Source organism: Oratosquilla oratoria, chromosome 28 (assembly GCF_046742065.1).
Source record: "Oratosquilla oratoria isolate Oo_2021 chromosome 28, ASM4674206v1, whole genome shotgun sequence".
Taxonomy (NCBI): domain Eukaryota; kingdom Metazoa; phylum Arthropoda; class Malacostraca; order Stomatopoda; family Squillidae; genus Oratosquilla; species Oratosquilla oratoria.
The window spans coordinates 4,584,476-4,605,436 of NC_134804.1; the positions used below are offsets into that span (position 1 = coordinate 4,584,476).

Consider the following 20,961-nt stretch of genomic DNA (forward strand, 5'->3'; position numbering starts at 1 on the left):
TAATATTCTTTCATCAACCGTATCTCCCAGCTCCTTTTTCAGCCCTGTTCTCCTCCTCACCTCCTCATTTCTCACTCTATCCAGCCTAGTAACCCCCACCATACTTCTCAGACACCTCATCTCAAACACATTCAAACTCCTTCTCTCTTCTTCTCTTATGTTCCACGTTTCTGCCCCATACAGTGCTGTTGGCACAATCACTCCTTCATACAGTCTCCTCTTTACATCCATTCCTAAATGTCTATTCCTCATTACACTCTTTAATCCACCAAGCCATTTACTCGCTTCTCTCAATCTACATTCTACCTCCACCTTCACTCCACCTTTTCCTGCCACATTTGCACCCAAGTATCTAAAACTATCCACTTCCTCCAGTCGCTCTCCCTTAATGTTCACTTCCAGTCTACTGCCACTTTCACCCCTTGTACATCTCATCACCTTACTTTTACCCATATTTATCTTTAGCTTTCTTCTGTCACATACTCTCCCAAACTCTGCCACCAGCTTCCTCAATCCCTCCTCCGACCCTGCCACAAGTGCAGTGTCGTCTGCAAACAACAGCTGGCTCACCTCCCACTTTTCTCCATTTTCTTTAACCATCTCCAATCCCTGACCCACTACCCTAGCATTCACCTCTCGCACCACCCCATCCATGTATAAGTTGAACAGCCAGGGCGACATAACACATCCTTGACGAAGTCCCACCTTTACTTCAAACCACTCACTCTCTCCATTTCTAATCCTGACACAAGCTCTACTACTCTCATAAAAACTCTTGACAGCTCCCAAAAGCTTTCCTCCTAACTCATAAATCTGCATAACCTCCCACAGTGCCTTTCTGTCTACCCTATCATAAGCCTTTTCCAGATCCATAAAAGCCAAAAAAACATCCTTCCCCTTTCCTATAGCTTTCTCACATATCTGTCTTACCACAAAGATCTGATCTACACAACCTCTACCTGTCCTAAATCCACACTGTTCCTCACCAATTACTCCTTCTATTCCTCTCCTAATCCTCTCAATCAAGATCCTCCCATAAGCCTTCCCTACTACACTTAACAGGCTAATCCCTCTGAAACTTACTACATTCACACTTGTCCCCTTTTCCCTTGTAAAGAGGAACTATACAGGCACTTCTCCAGTCCTCCGGTACTCTACCCTCTCTCCAGCAAACATTAAATAACCTCACCAACCAGTCCACCATCACTGAACCTCCCTTTTTCAGACATTCTGCATGGCATCCATCCAGACCAGGTGCCTTACCTGCTTTCATCATCTTAACGACTGCCTTCACCTCGTCCTTCCTTATTTCTCCTCCATTCTCCTCACTCATCATTCTCATTTTCTTCGCATTTCCCACTGCAGCTATCTTTCCTTCCCTATCCTCCTTCACATTTAGCAACTCCCTAAAATATTCTGCCCATCTTCCCCTTACTGCCTTCCCTTCCATTATCATCTCTCCATCTGCACCTTTTACCTTTTCTTCCCTACTTGATTCGCCTCCTCTTCCTCTCTTAATTTCTTTCCAAAACATCTTTTTATTACTTTCAAAATTTTCTGTCAAACTCTTACCCCATTTCACACCTGCTCTCCTCTTTGCAACCTTTACCTTTTGCTTTACTTCTCTTTTCTTTTCTTTGTACCTCTCATATGACTCCCCCGTCCTCTTTTGTAACCAATCTGTGAATGCTCGCTTCTTCTCTTCTACAACCTTCTTTGTTTCCTCATCCCACCATTCACTACCCTTTCTTCTATTTCCCCCTGTCCTTCTTGTTCCACACACCATCCTTGCACACTTTAAGACTCCCTCCTTGAACCATCCCCATTCCTCCTCCACACCCATCTCTGCTCCATCCTTTACTCCCTCCCACTCCTCCTTCAGCTTCTTCTTGTACTCCTTCTCCTTTTCCTTTTCATTCAAGGAGTTCACTCTAAGAACCACCCTACCTTTTGTCCCTTTCCTCTTTCTCCATCTATCCTCCACTCTCAGCTTACCTTCCACCAAATAATGATCTGATATTCCCCCACCCTCTCCCCTTAGCACATGTACATCCTTAACTCTTCCTATCATAATCCTATATACCACTACATAATCCATTAGCGCTCTATCTACCACCCTTCCCTCCACCACCCTCTCCCATGTGTACTTATGCTTGACTTTCTTCCGAAACACTGTATTTGCTATCATCAACTCTCTTTCTAGACACATTTCCACCATCAACTCTCCACTACGATTCTTTCCTGGAACTCCACACTTCCCAACCACTCCATCGATTGGACCATTTCCCACCCTAGCATTAAGGTCTCCCAGTACTATTACATTGACATATCCCACTTGGATCGTAAGAGGCGAGAAGAAAGGGACGGGGAGTGGGACTAGGCATCCTTCTCCCTGTAGCCCCATGGGGCATATATCCTAAAAACAAAAGTGAAGGCATAAGGGGTGCTGGAGGGCCTTGGACCAGCACCCTAAGGTTGGGGTCTTTTAATGTGCGTGGATGTGGTACAGATGAGGTTAAAAGGGAAGAGATAGGTAGTATGTTTGTGAGAAAAAAGATGGATGTGTTGGCTTTGAGTGAAACTAAGTTGAAAGGGAAGGGTGAGTGTAAGTTTGGGAGTGTAAGTGGGAGGTTATCAGGAGTGAAGAGAGGGCGAGGGAGGGAAGAGGTGACTATTCTAGTAAGTGAGGAGATAGGTAAACAGGTAGTGGAGTGGAAGGAGGTTTCCTCAAGGATAATGTGGATGAAGGTGAAACTGGGAAAGGAGATGTGGGTCCTTGTAAGTGTATATGGGCCTGGCAGTGAAAAGAGCGTGGAAGAAAGGGAGGCCTTTTAGATAGATTTAAATGAGTGCATAGAGGGTTTAGGAAGAAAATATATATATATATATATATATATTTTTTTTTTTTTTTTTTTTTTTTTTTTTTTTTCTTCTTCTTCTTCTTCAAATTTCCAGCCCTACATTGATGAAGTTTTTCAATAGACTTACCTTTTTGGGATGGAAACCTTTAAAATCTGTCATTATCAGTGTAAAAAAAAAAAAAAAAAAAAAAAAAAAATAGACAACACTAATGTAAACAATCTAAAATTAATTTTAATATTTTGTTTCCTATCAAGAGTGGCTTCAGAGATGAAAACCACAATTTTCCCTCCTGACTATTTGTATGGATAGTTAGTTTTCTCTGAATTAGGACAATGGGAAGATTTATTGTGGCAAAAATAATGAAAATGAATTGGAGAAAATTACTGAAATCTTAAGGATAACTGAAGAGTTTTGATGGTAAACACTATTATTTTGTCCAACAGACACACTGTATCCAGTCTTGCAGGGAAAAAAATTGGATTGTTTTCATATGGCTCAGGATTGGCAGCCACAATGTTTTCAATCAAGGTTAGCACAGATACCAGCCCTGGGATGCCTCTGGCAAAATTGGTTACCTCTATGGCCAATTTAAGAGATCGACTTGAGTCTCGAGTTAAAGTGAATCCACAGGCATTTGCTCAAATAATGCAGCTTCGGGAAGACACACATCATAAAGGTAAGTGTACAAGTGCAGTATATGATCACCAGTTCATGCAGACGCTCATCAACACTGTTGATAACCAAACAATATTTGATAATATAAAATGGATTCACTAAATTGATTTGCACAGTGGTATGATTCATACCTACATATACCTAGGTCTTTTTTCCCCTTTCAAGGGAGGTAGTCAAAGTCAAAGGCATAAATCCACTCCCACCCATTTCCTCCCCACATACTCAACTCCCATTTACCACCTCTTCCTATCTCTTTTCTTGGCTACTCCTAGGTGACGGGTCATCCCTACATCTCGCCCACTGCTCTGGGTCAGAAGCAATGCAACAAGACACAGCAAGGCCACTTCATTTAATTGGTGATCCCCTCTCTGTCCCCTCATGCAGAAAAAGAGAAGACTGGGAGAAATCCCTTCAGGCTGCATCAAAATATCATTCACACATACTCCCTCAACCCCCATCCACCATTCACTCCCTTCCATGCATCAGAGCATTATCCATACACAGCCATTCTCCACTCACCCCTATCTTGTCTTCTCCTTTCCTTCCTCAACAGACATTCCTTCTTTCTCAATGCCCCTCCATCTCATCCTTGGTCACCCCCTCATGTTCACTTCCTCCACCTCTACCTTCCACACCTCTTTAACTAATCTTTCTTCACTCATTCTTTCCATGTGTCCATACCATTCCAATACTATTTCATCAACCCTATCTCCCAACTCCCTTTCACCCCTGCATTCTTCCTCAACTCCTCGTTTCTCTCTATATCAAGCCTAGTAACCCCTATTATACTCCTTAAATATTTCTTCTCAAACACATTTATATTCTTCCTCTCTTTTCTATGTTTCATGTTTCTACCCCATACAGTGCTGTTGGCACAATCACTCCTTCATACAATCTCTTCTTAGCATCTATTCCCAATTGTCTATTTCTCATTACACTTTTTAATCCCCCAAGGCATTTACTTGCTTCTCTTGACCTACATTCTACCTCCATCTTCACTCTCTTTACTGCCATATTTGCACCCAAGTATCTAAAGCTATCCACTTCCTCCAGTCTCTCTTCCTTAACACTCATTTCCAAATTGCTGCCATCCTCTCCCCGTGTACATCTCATCACCTTACTTTTACCTATATTTATCTTCACCTTCCTTCTTTCGCACACCTTCTCAAACTCCATCACTAACTTCCTGAATCCACCCTCTGACCCTGCTACAAGTGCAGTGTCATCAGCAATCAACAACTGGATCATCTCCCATTTTCTTTAACCATCTCCAATCCCCTGCCCATTACCCTTGCATTTACTCTCACGGCACCCCATATATGTATGAATTGAACAGCCATGGAGACATGACACATCCCTGGTGAAGTCTAATCTTTATCTCAAACCACTCATTCTCTCCATTTCTAATTCTAACACAGGCTCTACTACTCTAGTAAAAACTCTTGACTGCTCTTAACAGGTTTCTTCCTGTCCTATATATCTGCAATACCTCCCACAGTGCCTTCCTGTCTACCCTGTAATAAGCATTTTCCAAATCCATAAAACCCCAAAAAACATCCTTCACTTTTCCTAAATCTTTCTAATATATCTGCATTACCACAAAAATCTGATCCACACAACCCCTACATGTCCTAAACCAACACTGTTCCTCTCCTAATCCTCTCAATCAAAACCCTCCCATAAGCCTTCCCAACTACACTCAACAAACTGATCTCTCTGAAACTACTACTCACACTTATCTCCTTTTCCCTTGTAAAGTGGAACTATACAGGCCTCTAGTCCTTCAGCACTCTACCCTCTTTTAGATGAATATTGAACAGCTTCAGCCAATCCACCATCACTGTACCTCCCTATTTTAGACACTCCATATGACACCCATCTAACCTGGTGCCTTATCTACTCTTACCATTTTAATAACTGCCCTCACCTCACCTTTTCCTATTTCTTCTCCATTTTCCTCATTCATCACTGTCATTTTCTTAGCACATCCCATTGCATCTACCATTCCCTCCCTATCCTCCTTCACATGTAGCAACTTTATAAAATACTCTGCCCATCTTCTGCTTACTGCTGTCTCTTCCATTATCATCTCTCCATCTGCACCTTTTACCTTTTCTTCTCTACTTGATTCACCTCCCCATCCTCTAATTAATTTCCTTCCAAAACATCTTTTTATTACTTTAAAAAATTTGTCATACTCTTACCCCACTTTACACCTGCTCTCCTTTGGCCTCCTATATTTTATACTTTACTTCTCTTTGTACTCCTCATATGATTCTCACATCCTATTTTGTAAACAATCTGTAAATGCTTGTTTCTTCTCTTCTACAACCTTCTTTGCTTCATCATCCCACTTGTCACTATCCTTCCTTCTATTTTCTCCTGTCCTCCTTGTTCCACATACCATCTTTGCACACCTTGTGACTACCTCCTTGAAACATTCCCATTCCTCCTCCACTCTTAGTTCTACTCTATCCTCTACTCCCTCCCACTCTTCTTTCAGCTTCTGCTTGTACTCCTCCTCCTTTTCTTTCTCATTCAAGATAAGACATGATTCATCAGATATTAGATAACTAAACCAGCTTAGTTAAATTGTCATCTCTAGTAATTGCGAGATAGGCAGTATGTTTGTGAGAAGAAGGATGGATGTGTTAGAATTAAGTGAAACTTGAGTTGAAAGGGGTGACTTTGGGTTTTGGAGTGTGGTTGAAAGTAAGGAGGGGGTGAAGGAGGAAAGGGTGGCTCTGCTGGTTAGTGATGAGAGAGGAAAGCTCATGGTGGAGTGGAAGTATCATAAAGATTAATGTGGATGAAGGTGAGACTGGGATGGGAGATGTAAGTTTTCGTAAGTGCATATGGGCCTGGTATTGAGGAGAATGTAGAGAAAAGGGAGGCTTTTTTGAATATATTTTTATGAGTGCTTTGAGAGTTTTGGGAGGAATGTCAGTGTAGTGGTGTTGGGAGATCTCAATGCTAGAGTAGAGGAAGAACCAGTAGATGGAGTGGTATGGAAATTTAGAGTACCAAGTAAAAATCATAGTGGAAAGTTGATGGTGAAGATGTGTTTAGAACAAGAATTGATGATAACTAACACAGTGTTTAAGAGAGTCAAACATAAATACACATGAGAAAGGGTGGTGGATGGAAAGGTGGTTGATAAGGTTCTAATAGACTACAAGTATGTAGTGATATCCAAAGGAAGGATAGGGAGAGTTCTGGATGTCCATGTTCTTAGGGGAGAGAGTGGAGGAGTGTTAATTTTTTCGTGGAAGGTAAGTTGAGAGTGGAGGATATATGGAGAAAAAGGAAAAGGGTGGAGGGTAGAGAGGTGGTTAGCTTAAATATTTTAAAAGAGGAGAAAAAGGAGCAAGAGAAACTGAGAGAAGTGTGGGAGTTTGTGAAGCATAGAGTAGAGGTGGGAGTGGAAGAGGAATGGGTATGTTTCAAGGAGGAAGTGACAAGGTGTGCAAAGATAGTGTGTGGAACAAGTAGGATGGGAGGGCATAGAAGGAAGGGTAGTGAATAGTGTTATGATGAAGTGAAGAAGGTAGTAGAAGAGAAAAAGTGAGCATTTAGGGATTGGTTGCAAAGTAGGACTCCTGAAACATATGAGAGGTACAAAGAAAAAAAAAAAAAATAATAAAAATGAAATACAAGATAAAGGAGGCAAACAGGAGAGCAGATGTGAAATGGGGGGGGGGTTTGAAATTGACAGAAAATTTTGAAAAGAATAAAAAGGTATTTTGGAAAGTAGTTGAGAGAAGAATGTTGTGAGTCAGGCAGAGATAAAGGTAAAAGGTACAGATGGACAGATGTTAATGAAAGTGAAAGCAGTAAGGGGAAGATGGGTAGAGTATTTAAGAGAGCTGTTGAATGTGGAAAAGGATAGGAAGGAATTGATTATGGCAGTGGGAGGTGCTAAGAAAATGACAGTGATGGGAGAGAAAAATGGAAGAGATATATGAAAAGATATACAAGGAGCTTTGAGTTGTAGTATGAGGCATTCTATGACTTTGGAGGGATTGCAGAGAAGTATGATTGGGCAGTGTGATGCCAGAACTGTTGGGTTTGTGGATTGTAATGATTTTTCCATGCTTCCAGATGTTGGGTATAGTGTTGTGTGAATACAGTAGTTTTAGTTTGTAATGTTCTTGAGTACATATACCATGTGGTCCAAGGTGTTTTAGGTGGATGCTAATTATGTTGTCAGTCACTAAAGAATGTAAGTACCGTATTTTCCGGCGTATAGTGCGCGACTTTTTTCCGTTGGAAGGGCCTAAGAATGGGGGGTGCGCGTTATCCGGTGGTGTGCATTATCTACGGCCTACGATAAAAATTCTGTGGCTGTGTGTGTAATTTTTTTCACAACAATGTGACGATGTTGGCCATCACAAAGTCGGGAGGCACACTTCTCCGTGACGTTCCGTGAGAACAAGAAGAACAGCCATGGGGATATGAAAGAATATGCCAGCATGGGCTACCGTATATAAATATTTGGTATAGGTAGGTATCTATCGAATCTTATTTTTCATGTTTAAATAGGCCTAAACACCATGAAATATGATCAATATTCATGATATTTGACCATGTTCACAGCATCTTAGTTTGAATTTTTATGTTGGTTTTGTTGCTTCACTTTAGGTATGGTACAAATTCTGTTGCGGCCGTTCATAAAATCGTGTCAAACACCTGACTACAACACCCTCTTTCGGGAGTTATATTAACTAAACGTCACCTCGATGAGAGACTGTCCTATTTCACCATTGTCGTTGCAGGTTCAAAGCTAAAACGAAACAGTCTGTAGTTTGTTTCAGTATTAAATAAAAAAAAAAATGGTAAAGACGAATTATTTCCTCAAGATATAAAATGAACATTTTCTGTAAAAATCCCGAAATTTTTCTGTATATTTTACTTTCAATAAACTTTTTTAGATCATATTTCCAAACTATTTAAGCTACAAAGTAATAAGGGTCCAACGCACAACATGAGTCATATACCGGTACATGTAGTTCCGACTTTTTCTCAGTTGTGTCCTGATTGATGCCTAAACTGACACTTAATTTAGTGACAAATCAACAGATTTCCCAGTGGTGGCTCTAGCCAATGAAAAATACTTCTCCATGTAACCTTGTTCACATGATATAAATACCGAGGTAAAACTGCGTTATAGACAAATGCGATCGGGCATGCGCATTATACGTCGGTGCGCGCTATCTGTGTACCGAGATAACGAAGTGCATGGGTGTGCATTATAACCCGATGCGCATTTTAAGCCGGAAAATACAGTATGGAAAAAGATTGTGAATCGCTACAGAGATCTGAACAAGGTCTGGGAATGGAGTCAGAAGTGGGAAATGGACTTTAACATGAAGAAATATAGTATAATGGAGTTTGGAAAAGTAAAAAAAAACAAAAAAAAAAAAAGAGAGAGAGAGAGAGGATAATGTAAAATCTGTGCAAAGGAAGTAAAGAAAGTTGGTTCTGAAAAGGACCTAGGAGTAGTCATCACCAAAGACATGTCCCCAGACAAACAGATAAACAAAATAGTCAGAAAAACCTACAATTTGTTAAGATCAATAAAGGTGGCTTTTAATTACTTGGGTGAGGTAATGGTAAAGAAAATACTAGTCACACTTATAAGACCAAGACTGAAGTATGCAGTGACACTATAGACACCTAGTACAAAAAAGAATATAAGGAAAATAGAAAGAATCCAAAGAGCAACAACAAGGATAGCCCCAACATTTTCAAAACTGACATATGAGCAAAGATTGTTTAAACTGGAACAAAGAGAAAGAGGTGATCTGTTGGCCATTTGTAGAAGTATGAAAGGCATGGAAGTCCTTGATAGAGAAGACTTACTAAATTGGGGTAGAAGAAAAACAAGGGGACATAAAAAGAAACTCAAAAAGGACAGTTATAGAAGAGATCTGAGTGGTGGATGTCTGGAACAAATTGGACAAAACAATAGTGTGTGCAAACATCATACATGAATTTAAGAACAAACTAGATGTTGCAAGATACAAAGACGGCACCACAAGCATAGCTCCCCTTCCCATAGAATACAACTAGGTAGATTTGCCTAATTGTATTTACCTAGTTGTATTATACAGGAAGGGAGCTATGCTCACAATGACCTGTCTTTGTGTCTTTCACTATCAAGTTTTTTCTTAAAATCTTGAATAATGTTTGCACACACTGTTTTCTTAGCTAATTTATTCCAGGTATCCACCACACTATGTGGGAAGCTATTTTTCTTCAGATCTCTTCTATTGGTATCCTTTTTGAGTTTCTTTTCGTGTCCTCTTGTTTTTCTGTTGTCCCCTTTTAATAATCATCTCTATCTAGGATTTCCATTCCTTTCATGATTCTATAAATAGGCAGTAGATCTCCTCTTTCTCTTTGTTCCAGAGTTGGTAGTTCCAATTTGGACAATCTTTGTTCATATGTTAATTTGGAGAGAGTTGGTGCCAACTTTGTCATTGTTCTTTGTATTCTTTCTAATTTCTTTATATTCTTTTTAGTACTGGGTGTCCATAGCATTGCTGCGTACTCCAGTTTTGGTCTTATATTTTTTTTAATCATTTCCTCATCCAAATAGTCAAATGCCACTTTCATTGACCTTAATAGATTGAAGGTTTCTCCAACAATTGATATGCTTGTCCGGTGTCATGTCTTTGCTGATTATTACTCCAAGGTCTCTTTCTGAGTTTACTTTCTTGACTTCTTTACCAATTTTATAGTTTCTTGATATTCTATTTTTACTTTTTCCAAACTCCATTATACTACACTTCTTGATATTGAAGTTTACTTCTCACTTTTGAGTCCATTTCCAGATTTTGTCTAGGTCTAACTATAATGTTCTTACTTTCTTTAGTATTTTTGTGTCATCTGCGAAGAAATTCATTTAATATTCCACTCCCTCATCCATCTCAAACATGGCAAACATGATTGGAGCCAATACAGAAACTTGCGAGACACCGCTTATTATTTCTTCCCAATTCGAGTATTTGTCTCTAATTACTACCCTCATTTTTCTCCCTGTCAGGAAGTCTTCCATCCATTTCAATAATTTTCCTTTGGTGCCACCTATTGATTCTATTTTTCTTATTAATTTTTGTGTGGTAGTTATCAAATGCTTTTTGTAGGTCTAGAAAGGCACAGTCTGCCCATCCATCCCTTTCTTGTATTATTTCTATTAGTCTCAAATAGAAGCAGATCAAGTTTGTTGTACATGATCTTCCTTGTCTAAATCCAAATTGATTTGGATTCGGTATATTTTTTTCTTCCAGATGTTTAACCCATCTACTTTTGATAACTTTTTCACATATTTTTGCTATTGTGCTTGTAAGGGAGACCGATCTGTAGTTGGGTGGATTTTCTTTGTTCCCTCCTTTATTGGTACAATATTTGCATTTTTCCAGTCCTGTGGAACCTTTCCTTCTTAGAGTAAGTATTTAATTATATCATATATTTTGTCTGTCAACTCCAATATGCATTCTTTCAGTATCCAATTTCCAATTCCATCCGGACTATGTGATTTTCTGACATCAAGGTTTTTTATTTGGTCTCTGATTTCCTGTGTCACAGTTATTTCCTTTATTGGGGGGATCTCTCTCTCTCTCTCACTATCTATTCCCTCACAGTTCTGTTAACATTCAATTGTGAATACCGATTTGAAATTATTGTTCATAATTTCAGCTATTTCTACTTCTTTATATACATAATTTCCCTTGGGGTATTGGCTGCTTGTTATTGTGGCAAAGTAGCATGCAGTTGATACTTTAGGGTCTATATGGGGTGCCCCTATGGACCAGAGCCACACATCATTTTGTCTATGATAGAGGAAAACTCTTCATAGAGAAATGATGACACTTTTATACTACGACTGTCCCTCCGTTATGCTGTCCCCCAACCCCTTGTTGCTGTCCTGTACCATTTCTCTGAGTATTCATTTTCTGCTGTGGGGGAATTCCCTGTAGTGGGGGAAAAGAATATTGCCACCAAGTATTTTCACTTGGATCGTAAGAGGTGAGAAGAAAGGGACGGGGATTGGGACTAGGCATCCTTCTCCTTGTAGCCCCATAGGGGACATTCCTAAACGAAAAAGTAAAGGCATAAGAGGGTCTGGAAGTTTTCCGACCAGCACCCTAAGGTTTGGGTCTTTTAATGTGCGTGGATGTGGTACAGGTGAGAGAAAAAGGGAAGAGATAGGTAGTACGTTTGTGAGAAGAAAGATGGATGCGTTGGCTTTGAGTGAAACTAAGTTGAAAGGGAAGGATGAGTGTAAGTTTGGGAGTGTAAGTGGGAGGTTATCAGGTGTGAAGAGAGGGCGAGGGAGGGAAGGGGTGACTATTCTTGTAAGTGAAGAGATAGGTAAACGTGTAGTGGAGTGGAAGGAGGTTTCCTCAAGGATAATGTGGATGAAGGTGAAACTGGGAAAGGAGATGTGGGTCTTTGTAAGTGCATATGGGCCTGGCAGTGAGAAGTGTGTAGAAGAAAGGGAGGCCTTTTGGATAGATTTAAATGAGTGCATAGAGGATTTAGGGAGAAATGTCAATGTAATAGTACTGGGAGACCTTAATGCTAGGGTAGGAAATGGTCGAATCGATGGAGTGGTTGGGAAATGTGGAGTTCAGGAAAGAATTTTAGTGGAGAGTTGATGATGGAAATGTGTCTAGAAAGAGAGTTGATGATAGCAAATACAGTGTTTTGGAAGAAAGTCAAGCATAAGTACACATGGGAGAGGGTAGTGGATGGAAGGGTGGTAGATAGAGCATTGATGGATTATGTAGTGGTAAATAGGATTATGATAGGAAGAGTTAAGGATGTACATGTGCTAAGGGGAGAGGGTGGGGGAATATCGGATAATTTTTTGGTGGAAGGTAAGCTGAGAGTGGAGGATAGATGGAGAAAGAAGAAAGGGACAAAAGGTAGGGAGGTGCTTAGAGTGAACTCTTTAAATGAAAAGGAAAAGGAGAAGGAGTACAAGAAGAAGCTGAAGGAGGAGTGGGAGGGAGTGAAGGATAGAGTAGAGCAGGTGTGGAGGAGGAATGGGGATGGTTCAATGAGGGAGTCACAAAGTGAAAGGATGGTGTGTGGAACAAGAAGGACAGGAGGAAATAGAAGGAAGGATAGTGAATGGTGGGATGAGGAAACAAAGAAGGTTGTAGAAGAGAAGAAGCGAGCTTTCACAGATTGGTTACAAAATAAGATGAGGGAGTCATATGAGAGGTACAAAGAAAAGAGAAGTAAAGCAAAAGGTAAAGGAGGCAAAGAGGAGAGCAGATGTGAAGTGGGGTAAGAGTATGACAGAAAATTTTGAAAGTAATAAAAAGATGTTTTGGAAAGAAATTAAGAGAGGAAGAGGAGGCAAATCAAGTAGAGAAGAAAAGGTAAAAGGTGCAGATGGTGAGATGATAATGGAAGAGAAGGCAGTAAGGGGAAGATGGGCAGAATATTTTAGGGAGTTGCTGAATGTGAAGGAGGATAGAGAGGGAAAGATAGTTGCAGTGGGAAATGCTAAGAAAATGAGAGTGATGAGTGAGAAAAATGGAGGAGAAATAAGTAAGGATGAAGTGAAGGCAGTTGTTAAGATGATGAAAGCAGATAAGGCACCTGGTCTGGATGGATGCCATGCAGAATGTCTGAAAAAGGAAGGTACAGTGATGGTGGACTGGTTGGTGAGGTTATTTAATGTTTGCTGGAGAGAGGGTAGAGTGCCGGAGGACTGGAGAAGTGCCTGTATAGTTCCACTTTACAAGGGAAAAGGAGACAAGTGTGAATGTATTAGTTTCAGAGGAATTAGCTTGTTAAGTGTAGTTGGGAAGGCTTATGGGAGGATCTTGATTGAGAGGATTAGGAGAGGAACAGAGGGAGTAATTGGTGAGGAACAGTGTGGATTTAGGACAGGTAGAGGTTGTGTAGATCAGAGCTTTGTGGTAAGACAAATATTTGAGAAAGCTATAGGAAAGGGGAAGGATGTTTTTTTGGCTTTTATGGATCTGGAAAAGGCTTATGATAGGGTAGACAGAAAGGCACTGTGGGAGGTTATGCAGATATATGGGATAGGAGGAAAGCTCCTAGGAGCTGTCAAGAGTTTTTATGAGAATAGTAGAGCTTGTGTCAGGATTAGAAATGGAGAGAGTGAGTGGTTTGAGGTAAAGGTGGGACTTCATCAAGGATGCATTATGTCACCCTGGCTGTTCAACTTATACATGGATGGGGTAGTGCGAGAGGTAAATGCAAGGGTAGTGGGTCAGGGATTGGAGATGGTTAAAGAAAATGGAGAAAAGTGGGAGGTGAGCCAGCTGTTGTTTGAGGACGACACTGCGCTTGTGGCAGGATCAGAGGAGGGACTGAGGAAGTTGGTGAAAGAGTTTGGGAGAGTGTGTGATAGAAGGAAGCTAAAGATAAATGTGGGTAAAAGTAAGGTGATGAGATGTACAAGGGGTGAAAATGGCAGCTGACTGGAAGTGAGCATTAAGGAAGAGTGACTGGAGGAAGTGGATAATTTTAGATACTTGGGTGCAAATGTGGCAGGAAAGGGAGGAGTGGAAGTGGAGGTAGAATGTAGATTGAGAAAAGTGAGTAAATGACTTGGTGGATTAAAAAGTATAATAAGAAATAGACATTTGGGAATGGATGCTAAGAGGAGATTATATAAAGGAGTGATTGTGCCAACAGCACTGTATGGGGCAGAAACATGGAACATAAGAGAGGAGGAGAGAAGGAGCTTGAATGTGTTTGAGATGAGGTGTCTGAGAAGTATGATGGGGGTTACTAGGCTAGATAGAGTGAGAAATGAGGAGGTGAGGAGAAGAACGGGGGTGGAAAGGGAGTTAGGAGATAGGGTTGATGAAAGAGTATTAGGATGGTTTGGACACATGGAAAGAATGAGTGAAGAAAGACTAGTAAAAGAGGTATGGAAGGCAGATGTGGGGGGAGTGAACATGAGGGGACGTCCTAGGATGAGGTGGATAGATGGGGTGAAGGGGCTTTGGTGAAGAGGGGAATGTCTGTTGAGGAAGGACGGGAGAGGACAGAAGACAAGGGTGAATGGAGAATGGTTGTATATGGATGATGTTGTGATGCATGAGGTGGAATGGGCTGGGGGATGGGGGGTGAGTTAGTATGAGTGAGCAAAATTTGACACAGCCCGAAGGGATTTCTCCCTGTCTTCTCCTTTTATGCATGGGAGGACGGAGAGGGGGGGTCGCCGATTTAATGAAGTGGCTTTGCTGTGGATGTGCTGTGTCTTGCAACACTGCTTCTGACCCAGGGCAGTGGACAAGGTGCAGGGATGACCCATCATCCAGGAGGTGCTAAGATAAGTGGAGGGGTGTGGAGTGTATTGAGGGATGGAATGGGTGGGAATGATTTTATGCCTTTTCCTTTTTGGCTACCTCCCTTGTAAGGGGGAAAAAGCCTTGGTGTATGTATGTACAGTTTTTCCATTTCTTGTTTGTTTTTTTAGTTTACCATTTACATACCTATAAGATAATTTAGGTTGTCCCTTGCATTTTTCCAGTATGTCTCTTTCATGGTTTCTCTTTTCATTTCTGCATATTTGTACATAATCATTTCTTAGTTTGATATATGTTTGCCATTTATTGATTTATTTTTTTATTTTTTTTTCCATCTTTTCCCAGCTTTGTCTCTTATCCTCAGCCTCACTACATTTTTTTTTGTACCAGCTTTTTAGGTATACTCTTTCTTGCTTCTGTTGTGGTACATATTTGTTCACTCCCTCATTATAAATTTCTTTTAGTATATTTAATTTCTCTTCTATCTTTGTTTCTTCATATAGGAAGTTATCCCAGTTTGTGTTTTGAAAGAATTTTTTGAGTTTCTCAAGATTCATTTTGTTGTACATTAGTCTTCCTTTTCTATATTTCTCATTTCTTCATAAGTCCATTTGCTCTCTTTGTTCAAATTCTATCATTACATGGTCACTCTTCCCTATTGGAGTTTTGTAATCAATTCTGTCCACAATTTCAGGTTGTGATGTAAGTATTAAATCCAGTCTCGATGGTTCCTCATTGTTTCTGTATCTGGTATTTTCTTTTACCCACTGAGTCATTGTGTATTCAATGGTCATATCAAGTAGTATGTTTTCCCAGATGTCTTCTCCATCCTTCACTGTCATTTCTTCCCAACATATTTCTTTTGAGTTAAAATCACCCATAATTACTATATTTGCTCTTTCTTTCAGTATATTAGTTAATATTTTGTATCTGCCAGCAGTTTGGAATGATTGCTTTTTGTCCAGGACTGTGTTTTGGGGGCCACATACATTACTACAAATTTTCTACTTTTCATGTAACTTCTTTCCAACTTTATCATTTTAATTGATTCTACATTGTTTTTTCCTTCTGTTCTCTTTGTCACATTTAAGTCTTTCCTAGTCAAAAATAATACTCCCCCACCCAATTTTTCCTTTCTATTTTTCGTCCAATAGTTGTATAGACCTTGTCCAACAGTATTTGGTGGTAGAGGACTTTTTGATTTAGTTTCTACAATTCCCATTATGTCTGGTTTTTCTAATGCCAGATAGTCATTTAATTCATTCAGTCCTGAAATCATTCTGTCTTTGTTGGTATAAGCTATCTTTAATTATTTCTTTTCTCATCCTTTTCTGTCTACCTTGTATCCTTTTTCATGATATACCATTTTTCAGCCTCAGGTCCACCACTCTCCAAAAGAAAAAAATTCTTTTCAGTCTAAGTTTTCTTTTCATTTTTTCATTTGCTTCATTTCTAAGTTCCTTTTCTCTTTTTCTTCATCGCTCATTTCTTTTTTTATCCATACATTTTTGTAATATTCACTATTTGCTAGTTTTGTTCTAGATAGTACTTTCTCAGCTATCATTTGAGACCCAAGTATTACTTTTAGTGGCCTGTATTGTTTTTCTTTTGAGTATTTTCATATTGTATATATTTCCTCAATTTCTTTGTCTATATTCTGTCTATATTCTGTCCTTCCTCTTGAATCTCAGAATTTCTTTAGCGATCTCTTTCTCCTCTTTTTCTCTCTGATATCTAGGAACATCATGTTTCTCTTTAATACCATAGATCACAATGCATCTTTTTATCCACCGTGTCCCTGACCAAATTTCCTTTCTCCTTAATTACTTTAATTACCATTTCCTTAGCATTTTCCTTAACTTGTTGCTTCACTATTTCTTTAAAAGATAATTTTTTATTTTCCTGTTCTACTTTTCAGTTTATTTCTTAGAAATAATTTTCTTTGATCATCTCTTCCACTTTCTTGGTCACTGCCTGTATTTGGTCCTTCACTTCTCTTTTTAATGCCTCATTTTTATTTATATCATAATTTTTCAATCTTTCATTTTCTCCCTTGATCCTATTTAGCTCCTTTTTCAAACCATCTGTCTCCCTGTTAGTCTCTTTATTTGCCCACCTTAATAGGGCTACTTCTTTATACATCGCCTTATACTCACTTTTTAGTTCAATTATTTCATCTAACAAGTCATTGATCTCTCTATTTCTCAATATATTTTTAAACCTGGGCTCTCTATTTCTGTCCCTCTATTCATAATTCCACCCTCTCTGTCAAAACCAGAAAATATATCTTTTTCAAACCTTTGGTACATTTTCTGGGTATTCAGGCATGTCCTTTTGAGGATCACCCCCAATGGTGATTCCACCCTACTTACATCCAGGCATCTCTTTGTTGGTTGTTTATTCCTTAAATCGCCATTATTTTCTTCCATTTGTAGAGTAACTGATACCAAGAAAAAAAAATAATAATAATGAAGACAAAGACAGTTACATTTTGGTCACTCGTAATTCAGTTCTTCCTTCCCAGTTTTTAGTAAACACAACTAGTGCTGGTTTCAAATTCATCTGCCAATGAAGCGCTGCTTAGCGCTTTCCGAGGTTCTTTTCGTATGTCCTACTTCAACTGCTAATGAGTGCTTGGGGTTATGGATTACGTGCTTTGTCTGGCTGTCTATAAAGGGGGTGTAGTCTGGGTCCATGGGGAAGTCTTTCTTACGTTGAATGATAAGTTGGATGTCAGGGTGAGGGGTGAGATGGCTTGTCTCTGCAAAAATATTCATAAGTGTTTGCTTGTTGTCTATTTGAGGGTAAGTTGACTGTGTGAGAGTGTGTTGTTACTGTTGGATGGTGTAATGCTGTTGAATGTCTTGTACAATTTTTTGGTGCTTGTTTCATTATTGTGTAGACAAATGTTTATCAATTTAGTGTTTTTTGTTCATGTATTTTGTCATTGATCTCAATGTTTAGTGCTTGTATTTGGTCTGTTATGTTCGGAGGGATAGGTGTTGGGGTATTTGTTTAAGTGTGTCACATTGTCTGATGAGGCTTTGGATTTCTGGTGAAAAGTTGGGGTCATGTTTTGTCTCTGGAGATGTATTTCTTGTCTGTATTTTGTATGGTTGTATTGAAGGTGTGCACAGTAGTGTCTATGTCTGTGATTGGTGTACTGTTCAGTGTCTCAAAATGTTCTGTTTTTCATGATTGTCCAGATTGAGTACTTTGAATTTGAGGGAGGCAGAGGGTAGAAACTTGATTGTTTTTTAGGTAAAATGTTTGAGAAAGTGTGGTGGGTGTTATGAAGATAATTGTAGAAAGAGGGGTGGAAATTAAACAAAGTGGGGGGGTGGAATAAAAAGCTGTCAGATGGAATAGATCAAAGAGTGCTAAGATGGTGGAAGCATAAGAGGATCTAGGAAGAGTATTCCAACCTGAATCCAAGTAATTGGATTCAGTGTGCATGAACATGGAAAAGATGAGCACAAAAGCAGAAAGGGATAGGGTATATGTTTGCATGAAGGAAGATGGATGTGTTATCATTGAATGAAACAGAACTGAAATGGGAAGGAGAGTTGGAATATGAGAATATGGTTGGTTGGCTTTTAGGAGTGGTGAGAGAGTTAGGGAGGGATGGACTTGGTACTGTTGATGAGTGATGAAATGGGTAAGTATGTAAGTGGAAGGAAGTGTCATTGGGGATGATGTGGGTAAAAACGAAATTAAGGTTTGAGATATGAATTTTTTAAAGTGTGTTTGACCCTGGTTGTGAGAATGAAGAGGACAGAGGGAGGGTGGCTGAGTCAAAGCTCACACCCACACCACACCCACCCATACCCATTCATTGCCTCTCCCATCTTAGCACTTTGTGGATGGAAGGTCATGCCTGTCCTGTGCCACACTACTTGGATCAAAGGCAATGCATGACACAGCAGAGCTTCAGCCAGAGCTGATACCTCACTGTTTCATTATATGACAATTCACCATTTCATACACTCCAAAAATCTAGTGAGTAGACAAGAATATTCCTCTGGACTGCATTACTCCTTCATCAATTCATGGTCTATCTCCATTCACTCCTATCTTTTGCACCCTCTTCCATGCTTGACATATGTTCCTCATACATCCAATGTCTTTTTCACCCTAACCATCCACATCATTCTTGGTCATTTATTTTTAATGCTTGTAGATATAATTCAGTAAAAGTGTAAAGTTGTAGCATTATATGTTAAAGGTTCATGTAGAGGAGGGGTGCCAATGACTTTACCATTGTGAAGGGAAAGGATAATTATCCATTTGAGGGTAGAAGAGTTATGAAATAAATTAATGGATTTTGTTGCAAGTTACTTTTAGAGAAATAATATTCAAAGTATTTCGTTTGCTTGAATTTCAGCACCTTATGTGCCAGTGGGAGATGTCAGTATCCTCTTCCCTGGTACTTGGTACCTGACTGGTGTGGATGATAAGCACAGGCGACAGTATGAACGTCTTCCTCTTTTACCCTCCTCCAATGCTCACCCAGGAACTTCACAAATACTCAATAAGGAGGCACCTGTTCCATCTCTGGCTATAGGAGCAGCAACTATTTAAACCCAACTATGATAAGGAAACTTAAAAAATGTAAACGGTGCCCATAAAATTATTGAAATACATTTGCCTGGCCATTCACAAAGAATTGTGGTAAAATGTTTGTTATGTGAAAGTCATCCTCATTGCAAGATATGCACTAGTAAAATGTTTACTGTTGAGAAAGTTTAGTGGAAAATCTGGTATGTTGCATTTTAACTTCTTTTATTGTAAATATTAGATTTTTTATCAATAAGATGCCACTTGACATGCTAGTATATGTATGTATATATGTGTATTTGTATATATATATAATTATATATACACACACATATATATATATGTATATATATATATATATATATGTATATATATATGTATATATGTATATATATATGTATATATATATATATATGTATATATATATATATATATGTTGTCAGTGTATTTGGGCAGGAGTTTTTCTCTAATGCATGTTTCATTAAAAGTGATGGCTAGTTGTGCATTAATAATTTTCTTAATGGTATTTTCCATATACCTTATTAAGGATTTGTTTTCCTTAGGAAGGAAATTTATGACTTGGCTGTATGTAGTCATATTAGCTAATATGACTACATACAGCCAAGTCATAAATTTCCTTCCTAAGGAAAACAAATCCTTAATAAGGTATATGGAAAATACCATTAAGAAAATTATTAATGCACAACTAGCCATATATATATGTATATATATAATTATGTATATATATTTATATATACATATATGTATCAAATAATTCCGACTGTCGTCCCCGGATTTGAACCGGGCACATGAATTCTCATTGCTGATGCCCTACCAACTGAACTATTGACCCTATAAAATCCTACAACCTGGAAGTTAATCTACTTCCCGAGGAACTAAGTCGACTGCTACCTGCCATCCGTACTTATATTTTACATAGGACCTGGCCCTGGTCCTACATAGAATATAAGTAGGGATGGCAGTTAGCCATCGACTTAGTTCCTTGGGAAGTAGATTATCTTCCAGGTTGTAGGATTTTATAGGGTCAATAGCTCAGTCAGTAGGGCATTGGCAATGAGAAATCATGTGCCCGGTTTGAATCCGGAGACGACAGTCAGAATTATTTTATCGACATCACCGTCACTGGTGATTCTATCCAGATATATATGTATGTATGTGTATATATATATATATATATATATATATAAATATATATATATATATATATATATATATATATATATATATACATATATATGCATAAGTAACCACTAGAAAAAGTAAACTAACGAAGCATAGCACGTTCATATAATTACATCTTCAGTGCAGAAGATGTAATTATACGAAAGCGCTCTGCTTCGTTAGTTTACTTTTCCTAGTGTTTACTTACACATTTGTGAACACAAATTCCTAGTGTTTTGATTGCATATATATATATATATATATATATATATATATGTATGTATGTATATATGTATGTATATATATATGTATGTATGTTGGTACATTATGACAAGTTGATGAAGGTGGAAAAAGAGAGAGAGAGAGAGAGAGAAGAGCG

The 20,961-nt window shown here is 38.9% G+C and overlaps 1 protein-coding gene across 5 annotated transcripts in view; it reads left to right on the forward strand.

Annotated features, from left to right (window-relative positions):
- Positions 1-20,961, forward strand: part of Hmgs (hydroxymethylglutaryl-CoA synthase) — a 285,981-nt gene that overhangs the window by 245,829 nt on the left and 19,191 nt on the right. The window contains exons 9-10 of one of the 5 annotated variants that reach the window (XM_076210936.1): positions 3,306-3,538; positions 19,228-19,735. In XM_076210936.1, coding sequence (XP_076067051.1) covers positions 3,306-3,538; positions 19,228-19,424 — 430 coding nt within the window. In that variant the 3' untranslated portion in view covers positions 19,425-19,735. Of the gene's footprint in view, positions 1-3,305; positions 3,539-19,227; positions 19,738-20,961 lie in introns of those variants that run through there. The other 4 variants (XM_076210938.1, XM_076210937.1, XM_076210935.1 and 1 more) reach the window with 4 other exon arrangements.